At 42.2% G+C, this 14,968-nt stretch overlaps 1 protein-coding gene across 1 annotated transcript; it reads right to left on the bottom strand.

The window, feature by feature from the left end:
- Nucleotides 1–6,197: 6,197 nt before the first annotated feature.
- On the bottom strand, nucleotides 6,198–13,081 carry IL26 (interleukin 26). Its single transcript, XM_068400558.1, has 5 exons — nucleotides 12,911–13,081; nucleotides 12,487–12,543; nucleotides 10,930–11,061; nucleotides 6,370–6,435; nucleotides 6,198–6,284 (listed from the first exon to the last, which is right to left on the bottom strand). Exons 1-5 carry the CDS (start codon nucleotides 13,079–13,081, stop codon nucleotides 6,198–6,200), a joined length of 513 nt encoding a protein of 170 aa, XP_068256659.1.
- Nucleotides 13,082–14,968: the final 1,887 nt, after the last annotated feature.

Raw genomic sequence — 14,968 nt, forward strand, 5'->3', positions numbered from 1 at the left:
AGAGAAAAGAGCAGTTCAGGGAAAACAGATAAAATTTGTACATGGTCTTGTCTGTGATGGAAATTGTTGTCTTTGCTGAGTGTGGCTATACTATTTACATAACACCAAAATTGCATGTGCAGCTGCCATTTTCCACTAGATCAGTGTTTTTCAAGCAGTTATGAGCTAGTGACAGCCACGTATTTTTCATTCTCCCCTTTGCAGTAACAGTCATAAAATACCCTTTTTTCCATGTAATAAGAATCACTACTCCAAAAAGACCAAAACACTGTGATAAGACAAGCCATGCTAAGCAGTAGTGACAACAACTAACACTACACAGGTATTAATTTCCTTCTGAGGATTTCTGTACACAAAGCAAAGATAAATTAACTTAGGCAAATAATTGATAGACAATTTCTCCATTTGCCAAAGGAAAACAGAACCTTAATGAAGAAACTGGCCTATGGTCACATAGGAAGTCTGTAGTAAAACCAGGGACTGAATTCATATCCAATTTATAACCCTAGTCTTTGGTTACATGCCCACCTTTCTTCCCCCATATTTTCAAATATTTTCTTCCCCCATAATTTCAAATCTAAGTTTGTGGCAATTGAATTTTAAAAAAAACTTTCTAATCCAACTGCATATCGATCACAGTTTTCCATCCAAGGAAAATACTTACGAAACACGCTCTAACACTTTCTCCATCAACTGAAGAGTCAGAAGCAAACTGGAACCAACATGAGTCTTGTTTTGTAAGAGTGACACCTAGAGTTCCATCTGAAAAATTAAAAAGCTTTCCTTTACTCATAGAGTTCTAAGAGGTAATAAGCTTTTGTCCATACTATTACTTCAAATCATCAGTTAAATATATTTAGTACTAATTATTTTGCTATGTTTTTGTGAAGATACAACACAATATTTGTTGCTAAGTGGCCTGTATATGGCATCTGTCATTTATCGCAAGACTTCTCTATTAAATAATCACCTTTATTTTGCAGATGCCATATTTTGCCTTTCATTCAGGAGTGTTTAATCGCTTTGGAAATGTGATTTGTCCTACTGCATGAAGACATGCACCACACCCAGAGACTGACCCCCAGGAATGCAGCATGGTGGCTGGGCTTGCCCTTCCTCACCCCTCCGCCGCAGGGCACCGCACCAGTCACCAAGGAAGAAGGTGCAGTAGGGTTGATATGTAATTAGACAAATCACTTAAATCTGGCTGGAATCTGTAAAAATTAGCTATCTGATCCACTTCAGCCCATTTCAAAGTTCATCTGTCTCTTTGTGTGTCACCTGTGTACCTCTGCATCCCCTCTTTGAAAAACAGGCAGCAGTGCTCATTTTGTCAAATTATTTTTAGCCATGGAACTCATATCCACCTTCACACCTTAGCACAGCAGAAAACTCAAGTATTCCACACGCAATCATTGTAGACCACTTCTGGAGTTTTTCTTTTTCAACTATGAACATCCATGAGCGAAGAAAAAAAGAAAAAAAAAAAACCTGAAAATCCCACTCACTAGATGTGGTACCTCCACAAAATTTCCACAAGAAAATTCTTCAAGAACCTGGATCAACTGAAAACATTACCCATGGATCCTTTGAATTAAACATGTAAGTTTTTCTGTTTGGAGGTGTCACTGGCTCCCTCTGCAGCAGAGAAGCAGCAGCGCCTCCGGCTCTTGCAGCCATGGGGGCCCCGCGTTGAGTCCGCAGATCCCGGCTACTGCTCCCTGCTAGTGGCGAGGACTGGATGATGATGTCTGGTGAAGGTTGAGGAGGCTGTGCCCATGGTCAGTTGTCTATCCCATACAGCACAGTTGGGATAAAAACCATTAAAACAGAAAGCAAACCTAAATGTCATGAATAAATGGATAAGCTGTGTGAACAAATCCATGAAAAAGACCACCGTGTTAAATGAAAATTAAATTACGTGCTCAAAAAAGACCATGATGTTAAATGTACTACCTTTGCCACTGTCCCTCTAACTAACCATTTTGTTTTTAATTGAAAAAATGTGGTTTGATTTGCAAACCCCTTGTATTAGTCAGACATTTGCCCTAACCCTGCAAGCTGCTGTTGAATATTGACTCCACATGATGGCGGGATTTCGACGCAGTTGTTCATCTGCAGGGTGAACGTTTGAAACGATGGAGTTTCAAACTCTATGATCTTCAGGGTGAGCAAGTGAACGTACCCTCAGTCAGTTACACCTCCCTTTCCTGGGGTTTCCCTGCTGCCCAGCTCACCCTGAAATGAGCATTGCACCCTGGGAAATCTTCAGGCTCCCGCTCCAGCCGTGTGTGGCCAGGATGGGTGCTGCCCTTTGGGCGGTGGGGTCCTGTGTCTGCCCTGGTCTCTCTCTGCAGCATCCTGTTCATTAAAGCATTGAGCTGGCTTTCCATGCTTCTTCTCCCTGAATGTGCTATTTTGGCAACAACTGCCTTAATAAAGAGAGAGTTAGGACTGCATTTCGGCCTCATTAGTCTCCTAGGTGTCATCTTACTGTGGAGAGCGTTCCAAAACAGCACAAAAAGGAAATTCAGTAAGATCTAAGTAAGTTGGGCGTGATTCCTCAGAGCCAGGAATGCTGTGTTCAGACTTTGTTTGTATTATAATATAGTTTGCTCAAATAAAATAGTTGCCTGGTAAGGTACTGCAACAAAACCTGGTGGGTCGTATACTGCAACTCCCTCTAGTAATAAAATAACAAATAATGAAATAATATAACATAACACTACTAATAAAATAGAGGATTAAATCCATTTCTGATTGCTAAACAAGCCAAGCATTCAGCTGGAGCTGGTATTCCTCTGGAATAAGGAGCATAAGGCAGCTTTCCTCACCTCTCCTGCGCCTTTTATTATTAGTCCATATATGTTCTGGATTGGCCAGTCCCTGTCAAATTTAAAATCACCATGTAGGATGGCAGAGTAGGTTTTCTGTCTCCCAGAATAAGAAAGTATAGGCATAAGAACAGTTTTTGGCAGGCATATCTATCATCCTTCACAAGGAACAGATTTAAATTTATAGTGCCAAGGTATTAGGAACAATTTTAGCAGATTATATATTCCTCACCAGTTGGGTCCTTTTATGGTTTTTTTTTGGTTTTGTGTTTTTTTGGTATTATTTACTGACTAGCTTTTATAGGACAGTTTTCAACTGGATTTATCTTACAAAACTTTCTCACTCTTCTCTTTTACTCCTCCCATGGTCACCTGGGCAGTCTATTTCCAGGCTCTGTCCTTTCATGTCAATGTGTGAGGAAGCTGGAGATCAAAGATTATGTGAAAATTATACAGGTCAAAAAAACATGAACTCTGCATAGGGAAGCCTTCAGTCACCATCTGACTAGTTACATGAGAGGTAACATTGGTTTATTCAGGTCTGCAGCAGACTTCAGAAGAGTAACGAGAAATGGAATTTACCTGAGAAATGTTCATGGCAGACTGTTGGATTTTTTTCTTCCTTTTAAAGTTCTTTGAGTCGGCCCTTCTTTTTACCAAACCTGTGGAATACACATAATCAGGTGAAATCATGGTAACACAAGAAAATACTCAGCAAACAGGAACTACCACGTATGAACATTTCTTTACAGAAATGTGAGACTAAAATATCTCCAGTGTTTATCCTAAAGCGTTAACAGGCACGCCTAGTCAGCTCCTCTGAACTGGGATGTTTAATATGTGATGAGTAAAGTTAACACAGGGACATCAAGCGGCCCCTGCAAAAGATGTGTACAAGTGCCATGGCACTGACTGCTGAACTCTGGCATACACTGAGCACATGAAGTGCATGCTGTTATTGCTGTCCAGGCACCATAGGCAGTCAGTGGTATTTCCCAAGAGCATCCACCATTGTACTTTAACAGAAAAATGTCCTATATTTCAACATGTAACTAATATAATTCCTTGATGTTAATTGCTAGAATACAAAGCTAGAAAGCCAATGGTATGACAGGTCATTGCTTGTGCTAAAAGGCTGATGTCTTTATTCCACTGTTCTTCATATTAAACCTAAGTATAAAGAAATTGCCTTGTGTTCTCTTTGAAGATAAGCCTTTGCATCTGTCTGAGATCATTTGTTACATAAAGCACCAATGTTTAAAAACAGGGTACTGTCATCAGAAGCTGCTGTCGCTGAGATTTGCTGAATGCTTTGACAGGTTCCCAAAATGATGGCATCCTTCCTTTTTTTTTTATGAAGTAGAGGGTACTAGTGAGTAACTTGTGCATTGCAATTTAATATTGCTTTTCTTTGGAATTTGCCACAAGTGGCCAGTGCTGATGCACTGTGTTGCAAAGCTATGGAAGAAGCTGGAAGAGAAAGCCAGCCGTGCTCCATCTCTCTGAGGCATCAGAAAGAACAAGTCACCCACAGTTTGTGGGCAGCAAGAGGTGAGGTGGGGTTGTAAGAACTGCAGAGTATGGGCTAGCATGTAGCTCCCATCCCAACAGAAGCAGGTCACAAGCTGGATTCACTCATAGCTTCATGCTTTCTCCCTTCCAGGGTTCTGGGCAGTGATTTGCAAGTTTAAAGAAGAGATGATTATAATTCTCTCTCCTCAACCCTCACCAGCCACTAACAACTCACCTGAATGAAGATCAACAGCCCACTAGCAGCAGTGGTGGCCCTTTCATGAGTTCAGGAGTGGGGATAGCCAGGCTGCCTCCTACTGCTCTAGCTACCACTTGTATGGGGACCCCAGATCGCTTCTGAGCAGTCCCTGAAGGAATAAAAATGAAGGTGCGCTGACCATAGCCTGTTCAGAGGGCATATGCAGTTGAGCTCTGGAATCAAAAAATCACCTGTCAGAGACCAACCACCACCTCTCAGCTGCAGAAGGCCACAATGCAGAGAAGGAACTGGCACAGTTTCTTCAGTGTCAGCACAGTGATGTATTCAATCCCCCTGACATACTAACACTATAAGATCTGAAATTTTCATAGAATCATAGAATTGTAGAATCTTTTTGGTTGGAAAGGATCTGTAAGATCATCGAGTTCAACAGTTAACCTAGCACTGACAAGTCCACCAGTAAACCATGTCCCTAAGTACCACATCTACACGTCTTTTAAATATCTCCAGGGATGGTGACTCAACCACTTCCCTAGGCAGCCTGTTCCAATGTTTGATAACCCTTTCGGTGAATAAATTTTTCCTGATATCCAATCTACACCTCCCCTGGCGCAACTTGAGGCCATTTCCTCTCATCCTATTGCTTGTTACTTAGGAGAAGAGACAAACACCTGCCTCACTACAACCTCCTTTCAGGTAGTTGCAGAGAGCAATAAGGTCTCCCCTGAGCCTCCTTTTCTCCAGACTAAACAACCCCATTTTGCAGAATCTCACCCCTGTGGAAGTGCAAACATATAGATTGGGAATATTTTCATAAATAAATCTTTTAAAATGTGAGAAAATCAGAACTCCGTATTCATTCTGTACTGTGTGAAAGATATTTTGGAAACCACTACCATCATTTGAGTAACAACTTCCCATAAATCTCTGTCAAACCATTTTGCAATCCTAGTCAAAGGCAATCCATTCATTGTGTTTCCTGCACTGTGAGCTCACGTAGAGCATGTGACATCTGAAGGTTAGGCAAAGTTTTGACATTAATTGGAGCATGTTTATTAGGGATCAATTATTACCTTAAATTAATAATAAGAATAAGCAATATATAATTCATTTTCTTATTTATATGTAGAACATCTTGTGTATACTGTTATATAGCTGTAACAAAAAAAAATATATATAGCTTAAGGGAGGGATTTTCAAAAGTGGTCCTTATTGCTTTGAATTGTAATCACATGGAGTGGCACAAGGCATGGCTAGATCATGCCCACGGCACGTGGGACATTTTGTCTGATCTGCACTGTAGCAGATTTCAAGTTATGCTCGTGCAATGTGTCCGGGGGCTGCCTGCAAGGCAGCTGGCAGGCAGGCCGGCACGACCAGAAGTACATCATGCTGTAACTGCTCCAGAGTCTGCTCTCGTACTGCAGGACAGGCATAGCTGCTATGCCAGGCCAACCACAAAAGCTCTTGAAAATCCCTCTTTATGCCACTGTATTACAGAGATGCTCCTTCAGTGGGATGGAGCTACTTCCAGGCCTGTTGTACGTCCAGCTCTCGGTTGATTTTCAGGCCTTTTGGGTAAGGATCTGTTCTTAGCACAGAAGCGGCGTGTTGTCTGTCACTTCCTCGTTTCATACGATGGTTTGTATGTAGGCCTGAATCCAGGGAAGGAGAATATCCAACTCATGGATGGCCTTGTAGATTCCCTTCTCTCCAAGCTGTCGAGAAGATAAAGCTGTTAGAAGAGAAACCACCCACAGTCCTTGAACAGTACAGCGGGGAGCCAGCGCCTCCTGTTCTTACCTTAAGAAATGTTCTCTTTAATTTTTTGACTGCAGAAGTTAACCTTGTGGATGGAGCACATGGAAGCTGAAGGGACGAAAAGAAACCAAAAGAGCTTGTTGCAGGAAAGATGCTGATGTAAAGACATAGTGATGAGGAAGAGTCCAACCCACAGTGTGGCACCATAGGACCACTGGTAACTTGTGTGACCTCAGCATCGTTTCAGCACCTCCTGCTACTACAAATGTGTTATTTTACCTGTGTGCTCCCTGGAAAGTTGAGTTCACAGAACAAAAAAAAACGTAGTATGAGTACCACTAAGTCTTTTTATTAAACGCTTTATGTTTATGTCAGGAATCTTTACACCAGTTGTGGTTACAGCATTTGTAGAGTGCTGCCTAGCTCTGAGATTCAAGGCCCTTTAACTCTGAATCTTCAGAGAAGGCGAGGCTGAGGCCCAAAGACCTTCACAAAGCACAGAGGGCAGTTGTGCCCTAAAAGGCCTACTTTGTGTAACCTTTAAACAGAAACAATTTTCCTTTCAGTGATTTTTACTTTCAGCTAAATAACTGCACTTTCTGAAGCTAACTGCATGTTTTGCAGACAGTGTCCGCTTCTGTGACTGATAACGCTTTAAGTTATATCTATCATTGACTCTTGCTTGCACTTATTCTTAGAGAATCCAAGGCTTCTGTTAAATTCCTCGCTAATTACAAAGAAGGGCCAAAGATAAACAAGACTGTGAACAACATCTTTATAGTGTCTTAAATTACTTGATTCATAGCTCTGATGCCAGGAGTAGAGATAAACCCTGTAAGAATCAGAACAATATCTTCCCCTTCGAGCCAGCTGCATGTGCCAACAGAAAGGCCTCAAACACGCTTGCACAGAAGCACGGTCATACAGAGGACAGCATAACTATGGGGGAATTACGACCACCAGAGACCACCCAAGACCCCTTCCCCAATTTAGTACATGTGCACAAAGACATTACATAATGTATTAGCATATGCATAAGGTTTCTTGGAACAGGTGGACTTTTCTCGGGAATTATATGAATATCCATTTTTCTATAATGTATATAATGAGTGTGCTTTTGTCCCTCTGTGTGCATGCTAGGAGGAGAGATCCCCCATGCACCCAGCGCTGCAATAAACCAATGTCAGCTTCCTAAACTATCATTTGGTTTAGAGAGTTTTCTTGGATACTATTTTCTGGTAACAATTTCATCCTATAGCACCTGAAGGCCACACCCCGGGTTTCATGCAGCCAGCCAGGGCACAGCTGGCAGCCTTAGCGGGTGGGCACTCCCCAGGGCCGCCAGGAGCGGGAGCACCGGGGGAGCCGCCGGCGGGCCCTACACCCAGCGCCCGCCGGGCTTGGCCCTATGCTCAGCACACACTGGCCTGGCTGGGCGTTTTGGAGCTGCCCAGCTGAGCTGGCTGAGCTGACTCCCCAGCTTTCCGGGCTTTCCAAGGGGGAGAATCATTTTTTCAGGGAAAAAGTGTAAAACCTGCCATTTTCCGATCTACAAACAAGGACAATGTGCTTGAAAAGGCAAAAGGCAAAGGTTCTGAACTCATATGAAAAGAGGTGACTCCGCTGAAGTGGGCGGTTAGTCCTTCTTTCTACCTCACACGGATGTTTTAAAAAGGAGCAACAAACATTTTCCTTTTCAAGTCACCTTTTGTGATTCTTGAAGTCACCTTGCAGGATGAATGTGTAAATAAAAGCAACTCTAATTTGCAAACCTTTAAAAATCTTCTAAGGCAGTTCTTTCTGATTTGGGTCTTTTTTTTTTTTAAGGTCAGCTTGTACGATGCAGATTTCCACAGAAATCATTCAGTAGCAGAACTGACCTTAAATGACTGTGCTGGCTTGAGTGATAACACACATTACAAACTCTGTTCTTCCTGCATAAAGAGCAAGTAAACAAATGAGCAAGGAAGTGAGCTTGCTTATTGCGAGCGCTGCTGCAATCTCAGCTAGAGGTCTACAAGTTCTACCTGCGATGATGTAGCAACGATTAAAAACCCTGCAGTGAATATATTGCCTTTCCACACTCCACTCAAATAGGAAGAAAAACTTTCATAATCTGCTACTGATGTAGGAACATAAGTCTGACCTCAGAAGCAACTTCATACTGTTCTCAGCAATGTTCCTAACTCAACAGGGCACAGGAACAAGCAAACAGGCTTTTGCTGAGGCCAGTGGTGCTGCAGGTGGATGCTCCCAGTATCTAAGGAAAAATATCTGTTCCCTTTACTGTGCAGTCATACAGTAAATGGAAGAACCTGATTTCACTACAGAAAAGGGATTTAGAGATTTTAGTACCTACATGTTTTTGAAAAACAGGACTCGGGCTCCTAAATCATTGGAAAATATTAATGTTTCCTTGTTTGGACAAAACCAAGAACTAGCAGATGAGAATCATAATAATAATATAGTACAAAGTTTTTGGAAGTGGTTTGGAGACAAATATTGTTAGGATTTTTAACTAGCATGCATGCCTCTAGCTGGCAGAATTAGAGCCTGAGTTTACGAAAGAATATAGGGTGAGTATGTATATAAAGGTATCACTGTTTCCATCAATTGTATAAAGAACTTTATCCTTGAAAGGTAACAAATTCATTACATAAGTATGTTGCCGTGGTGGAAATCCCTTCTGATAAACATCTTATAACTCAAATAGATAATAAAAATTAAAGAGCTTATGTAGATGGATGAATGAGTTTGCTAATTTATTGAGGAATAATATGATGGAGAAGTCCCAAATTTGGTATTAGCAAAGGATCCATTACTTTCATTTTTTTCACAGTTTCTATTATTCTTTCATATGGTTTTCTGTTGTTAGCTTTGAATTAATACAAATGTTTTTAAAAATGTTATTTTCCAAAAATGAGATGTCTCCTAGAAAATCTTGACAAGCCATCATTTCTCAAAGAGCTATTGTTTTTCTACTGCCAGAGGAAGTCTTTTCTCTCCTACCAGTATTTTTTAAGATCCAGAAATGTAAATTGTTATACTGCAACTTGTGTTGGGTAAAACACTGGCACTAATTATGAAAAAGAATGTAGGAGCTTTGAGAAATCTGCAGCATTTTGTCTCCATACAGCACAGAAGCAAATGTATTACTAAGTTATATAGCAAGCTCCAGTCTCTGATGGTATTTCAGAATAACTGATATTCTGAATTCAGTCACAGTTGACAGCCTGAACTCCTCAGTGTGCACTGGCACTTTTACAAGGTGTAATTGCTTTTCCAGACAAGAATGAAATCTCTGTGAAGTATATTATAGCATACAATATCTGGAATTTTGACAGACAGATAACCACAGCAGTGTGTTGAATGCTGTGAATAATGACTGTAAATTGCAACTGTTTAGCATGGTTTTAAATGCAGAACCTGAAAAACTGATGGAGTTCTGTCCCACTGAGATTTGAATCTTTTTACATTATACAAATATTCCCATTGTGTTCTGAGCTATACCTCTGCAAAGAGATTTCTGAAGCTGCTTATTTTTGCATTGCAAATATTTGTGTGCATGTAGAACCAATGTCCTTTTCTTTCGTGCTACCATACAATTCAGATTAGACAAAGTGTTAATTCATTAACATTTCATTGACTTCTCATCCTGCCCTCGCTTTCTAAAATTACTATAGGCATTTGCCTGGATATCCATGGCTATACTTCACCCTAAGTCACTTTCCACTTTTTGGGACACTGTGACTTACAATGACTGCAGGTTTAGGGGAGAAAAAAAAATAGCCATAGGACATACAGTTTTAAGGCACACCTTGTTGTTTTTCATCTACCCTTAAAAATAAGACCAGAAGAGAAATGACCCACAAGTGACAGTGTCTTCTCAGCATCGTAGTATGTTAGTATGCATATTTGCATGGGCAAAAGTGCTTTAACTGCTGTTCTGTTGTTATTTACAGGGTAGGATGATGACATGGTATTGGTAAAAGTGCCTATTCCTGGGACATCTAGATCTGCTCTAGGGACATTTTGCCAGTGGGCAGCTTCGCTCCCTGACAGCCTGCTCTGACTGCGGGCATAGCCGACATGTGGAAACTGCTCCAATGCGCTTCATAGCTGCAGTCCCTGCTTACTCATGAGACACCACCAGCTCTTTCAAAATTCAGTGTGAAGGAGCAGAGATGACATGTGAGTAACGATTACATGTGTCCAGTGGGTATGCTGTTGAAGAAGGAAAGCATAACCGGTGTTACACCACGGAGACTTGAGGAGCCACATTTCTCCCTGTGATTACCCTGTCTCTTTGCAGCTTTGATGCTGAGAGGGCAGCACAAGGCGGCACCATCAACAGGGAAGTGGCTTGTCTCCATGGTATCTCCACCACCTTGCCCACTCCCCACAAGCTCACTCTGGGAGGAAATGAGCAGTGTTAAACTTCCCCGGCCCCAGTGGGGAAGCCCTTGGGAAGTTGGGTCCTCTGTGATGTGGGGCACACTGTGACTCTGAATCACCCTCTCTATCTGCTGAAAAACTGAGATGGAGCCCTCCTCTAGCCCTTCAGCTGGACAAAGTTAGTTTGGCTCTCAGGAATATACTCACACAGGCTTTCATGTTTGCTTGCAGGACCTGGAAGGCACTAATAACATGCAACTTGTCACTTCCTACTCCCAGATGACTGAAGACATTTTTCACATAGAAGGAGAGGAGTTGATCTCGAACACTGCAGTTTGTCTGAAAACAAAGCAGGTAAAGAGTTGCCAAATGAAAATCTTGCAAGTCAACTTCGGCCTAAAACTTCAGCCTAGTAAAAATATGCACATTTAGAAAGCGTACAATAAATAAAAACATTTTCATGAATTTTAGTATCCCAATGGATTGCTTCATTTTTTTTTAAACAGCTCGATGTACCCCTGTGGTTTCTGAAGGAAAGGCAGGAGCATGCTGTGCTGGCAGCCAAAGAAGTATTGGTAAGACCAACTATAAACAGAAGTGACAGCAACAGATCTATTTAACACATAAAGATTAAATGGAAGATAAAATTGGGGACTTAAGTCAGACCATCTTGGCCAAATTGTAGGAGTCATTGTGGGTATCATTGTTCCATTCCTCCACGTCAGTGTCCCATACCATTCGAGATGCTGTAGGGTATCCCACCCATCCCCAACTGCCGCTTCAGAAGACACCAGTCGTCCTGTACACCCTGTGTCATATCTGCCTGGCCTGTGGGATCTCTTGGATACCCAAAGGTATTTCAAATGGCTATATGTCTATTTTTAGGCAATGGAACCAAGTATCAGCTGTGAAATTCCCACCAGGAAGGCAATACAGCTGCAGATTAAGCCACCCAAATGCAGGTGTCAATGTGTAGGTTCCACAGGCAAGTGAGGAACTTTCACTCACAAGGTAATCAATGAGATCCAGAGGGGTTCAAAGGCCAGTAGGTCTCTACTTAAGGATAAATGGACTCAATTGGCCCTGCTGACTAGATCTCTGCATTAAGGAAGATAAAATATCTCACTCGGGGAGAGAATGACTAGCACTGGGGAACTCTGATCTCCCTCTTCCAGTGCACCTGTAGAGGTCAAAGCTCAAAACAGCTCCTTGGGTGTCCTGGCTGCCCTGCAACATCCCTGGGCTATCTGCGGTACCGCACAACCTCAGTAGAAGGTGCCTCAGCTGCTGGGATGGTGGCTGTGGCCCTGGCCCTCATGTGAATGAGCTGGTGCCTGAAAGCATTGCTGGGGATCTTCCCATGCAGCCAGGTGCTCACAGGAGGAGCAAGTGCTAGCACGAGCACCCTCCTCCCCGACACGGCAAACACTCTCACCCCAACTCCTCTGGCAGAGCATCACTGCAACTGCCTAGAGAGAAGTGCCTCCAGCCAGGCTTTCCAAATCCACCTTTTTCTCCCTGTACCACGCTCAACTCCCCCCTTGTGTCCCAGGGGAATATCCCTTTCTATGGGTCAGACATAAACTCTTCCTCTAAGCAGAGAACTTCATTAAATGTATGGCTTTCATAACTACAATGTCCTTCCCAATTAAACACAAGTGGTTTTTATGTTGGCTGTCATTCCTTTTGATCATGCATTCCTACCTCTACTGACCAAAGGAAAATCAAAGTAACAAAATGGAAAACCAGTAGTATAAATCTTACCATAAAAAGCATTTTTGTTGTCTTTTTAAGCAGCCTTGTGTTCTTGATGAGATCCTTCTGTAAAATATAATGTGCTAGTATTAATTAATCTAAGCAGAGAAAGGAAGACAGAGTTTTAAGTCTGGTTTGTACAAAACTTAGTAGTAATAATAATCACCAGCATCATCTTATTCAGATGTAGAATGAGGACTCAGCAAATCTGTGTTCCAATCCCAGCCTAGCTACAAACTTCTTCCATGGCAAACTCATACCGCCTCTCTGTGCATCTTCTTTTTTCCCATCTTTACAAAAGGAGTAGCAGCATTAGTCTCTCAGGACTGTAGAGATCATTCGGCTTATTAAAGTTTCCAGGTGCCCAGTAATGAAGCTGGTAAAGAAGAATCTATAAATAAAATAAACTTTTCAACTAGTGGGATCAACTTACAGGAACAGATGATTTTAAACTAGTTGCCTTGATATACAGGTTCTCTGTCACTTGGGAGAGGAGTCCTTTTCGGCAGGTATGCTTTCCTGTAGGTGACTTTTTGCCTTCCGCAGTGAAAAGATAAAGCAGAACTAAAAAACGCCCAGATCTGAAAATAGAATATACTTTCATCTTCGCTCCCAAATCTTCGTGCCTCTACAGCCACAGCAGTGTATGTGATACAGCAAGACTGGTTAGATGACAGAGGTTAACCTAATTTTGTTAACCCTCAAGCAGCTTCTGCACGGAGATGCTCACGTAGATAACTTATTGCTTGTACACTGGCTGATCAGTATTGTCGCTGTGTTTTTTTATACATCTTGCTCCACTTTCAACAAATTTGACCACAGTCATCTGTGACGTTTTTCTAAATGATATCTCCATATTTACTGGCAGCAGGGTCAAGGTTTCCAAGAAAGAAGAACTTCCCTCTCATGTGAGAAGTCTTCTTTCATTTAAGTGGTGGTCAAGTGAGGAAAAAGTAGTTGAGCTGGTTAGTTTGGTTTCATAACAAAGTATACCAAATGTGTGAATTTTTTTTTCCCCACAAAACTTTATGGCAGCACTTTTCAGAAAGGTAATGGCCTGGAGAGAAAAAAAATCTTTGCTAATTTACCCTAAGAAGTGTTTTGTTTCAGGGGTACAGCAGCTAGTAGCAGAGTTTGCTGCCTATTTTAATGTCTGTAATTAGTCTTTTGCCAGGGCAGGATTTGACCCGGTAGAAGCAGCAGGCTGTTTAGTGTGAAAGGGAGGGCTCCAGGAAGGGCTCTGTTCAAGGACCAGGGCATGCCTGGTGAGTTGCCTCATGAGCCTGCTAAGAGCCACAGGTACTGGGAAATAACGTGCAAGGTTCCAGCATACCCACCATGGATGTCGTAAAAGTAAAGCCATAGAGTCAGATGGTCACTTTTCTACAGAGTTGCTCAGAGATTGGGCAGTCTATGTCTCTGGCCAGTTTCTGAGACAGCGTTTCTCAGATACCACTGCAGACATACAAGGAATATTACACCAAGAACAGACTTGGAAATGCTGAAGTGACACCAGCAGTGTGAGGCTATTAAGCCAAGGAAGGATGTAAATCAAATGTCAAGAACCCTGGGACTGGCTGAGGTGTATGCAGGAAGAGGGAGAAAGCAGGTTTTGGTCCAGCATAGCAATACTCCACCTAGAGTTATACCATTTTTGTTGGAAATAAAAGCAAGCTCTTGAAATGCTCAGCCAGGAGAGCTTTTCACTCCTTTAATGTTTCAACAGCAATACAGAAGGGCTTCAACAGATCAGAGAAAATTATTTAAACTACAACTGATACCACTCAAAGGGACCTTGAGTTGCCAGAGCCAGTGGCAGAGCTGTATGCCCTCTACGGCATCACCAGCACGCCCGTGCCAGGGGCATGAGCTGGCTTTGGGAGGAGGAATGGTAAGATGAGCTGGATAATAAACTCACCCAGCCTTGATCCCACTGGCCATTTACACAAACAAACATGCATGCAACCTCCAGGCAAAGCTGGACTCACATACAGCTTCGAGGATCCCACCTGTAACAGCTCTGGGAAATGTATTTTACCACAGGACCACCCACACATCCCAATAGTTTCACCAGCACTGAAGTGCTGATGGGGTCCAGGGACAAAGAGGACCAACAAGGGGAGGAGAGCTTAGACTTTTGTAAAGTGGAAATCATGGAGACCTGAGGCCCTCCGTGCATTTTAGTGCTTATTTGAACTGTCTTCTGTACTTAAACTTTCTAAATGCTATCAGGCGTGCCAGATGAGGTGCATCAAACCTCATAGTACAAGGTATGTGGACAGCAGATGAGCCATTTACTCCTAGTTTGTTCCTAGAAGGGGATCTCAGGTGATAGCAAGAGTAGAGTCAGAATGCAAAACTGCCTTGAGTTCCCCAAGGTGTGGCACTCTCTGGTCAACAGTTTTCCTCTAAATGGAATAAATGGGTCATGTAGCCAGTCTGTAATGGCTTTTCACAAGAAAATCAATAATTTTCAACATCTCTGAAAGTT

The sequence above is a fragment of the Nyctibius grandis genome, chromosome 5, assembly GCF_013368605.1.
Source record: "Nyctibius grandis isolate bNycGra1 chromosome 5, bNycGra1.pri, whole genome shotgun sequence".
NCBI classification, from domain to species: domain Eukaryota; kingdom Metazoa; phylum Chordata; class Aves; order Nyctibiiformes; family Nyctibiidae; genus Nyctibius; species Nyctibius grandis.

Coding starts and splice junctions, on each gene's coding strand:
- IL26 (XM_068400558.1), bottom strand. CDS start 13,081: ATGAAAGTATATTCTATTTTCAGATCTGGGCGTTTTTTAGTTCTGCTT. Junction 12,544..12,910: donor GTTTAAAATCATCTGTTCCT/GTAAGTTGATCC, acceptor TATATTTTACAG/AAGGATCTCATCAAGAACAC. Junction 6,436..10,929: donor AAGCAAACATGAAAGCCTGT/GTGAGTATATTC, acceptor TCGTCCCTTCAG/CTTCCATGTGCTCCATCCAC.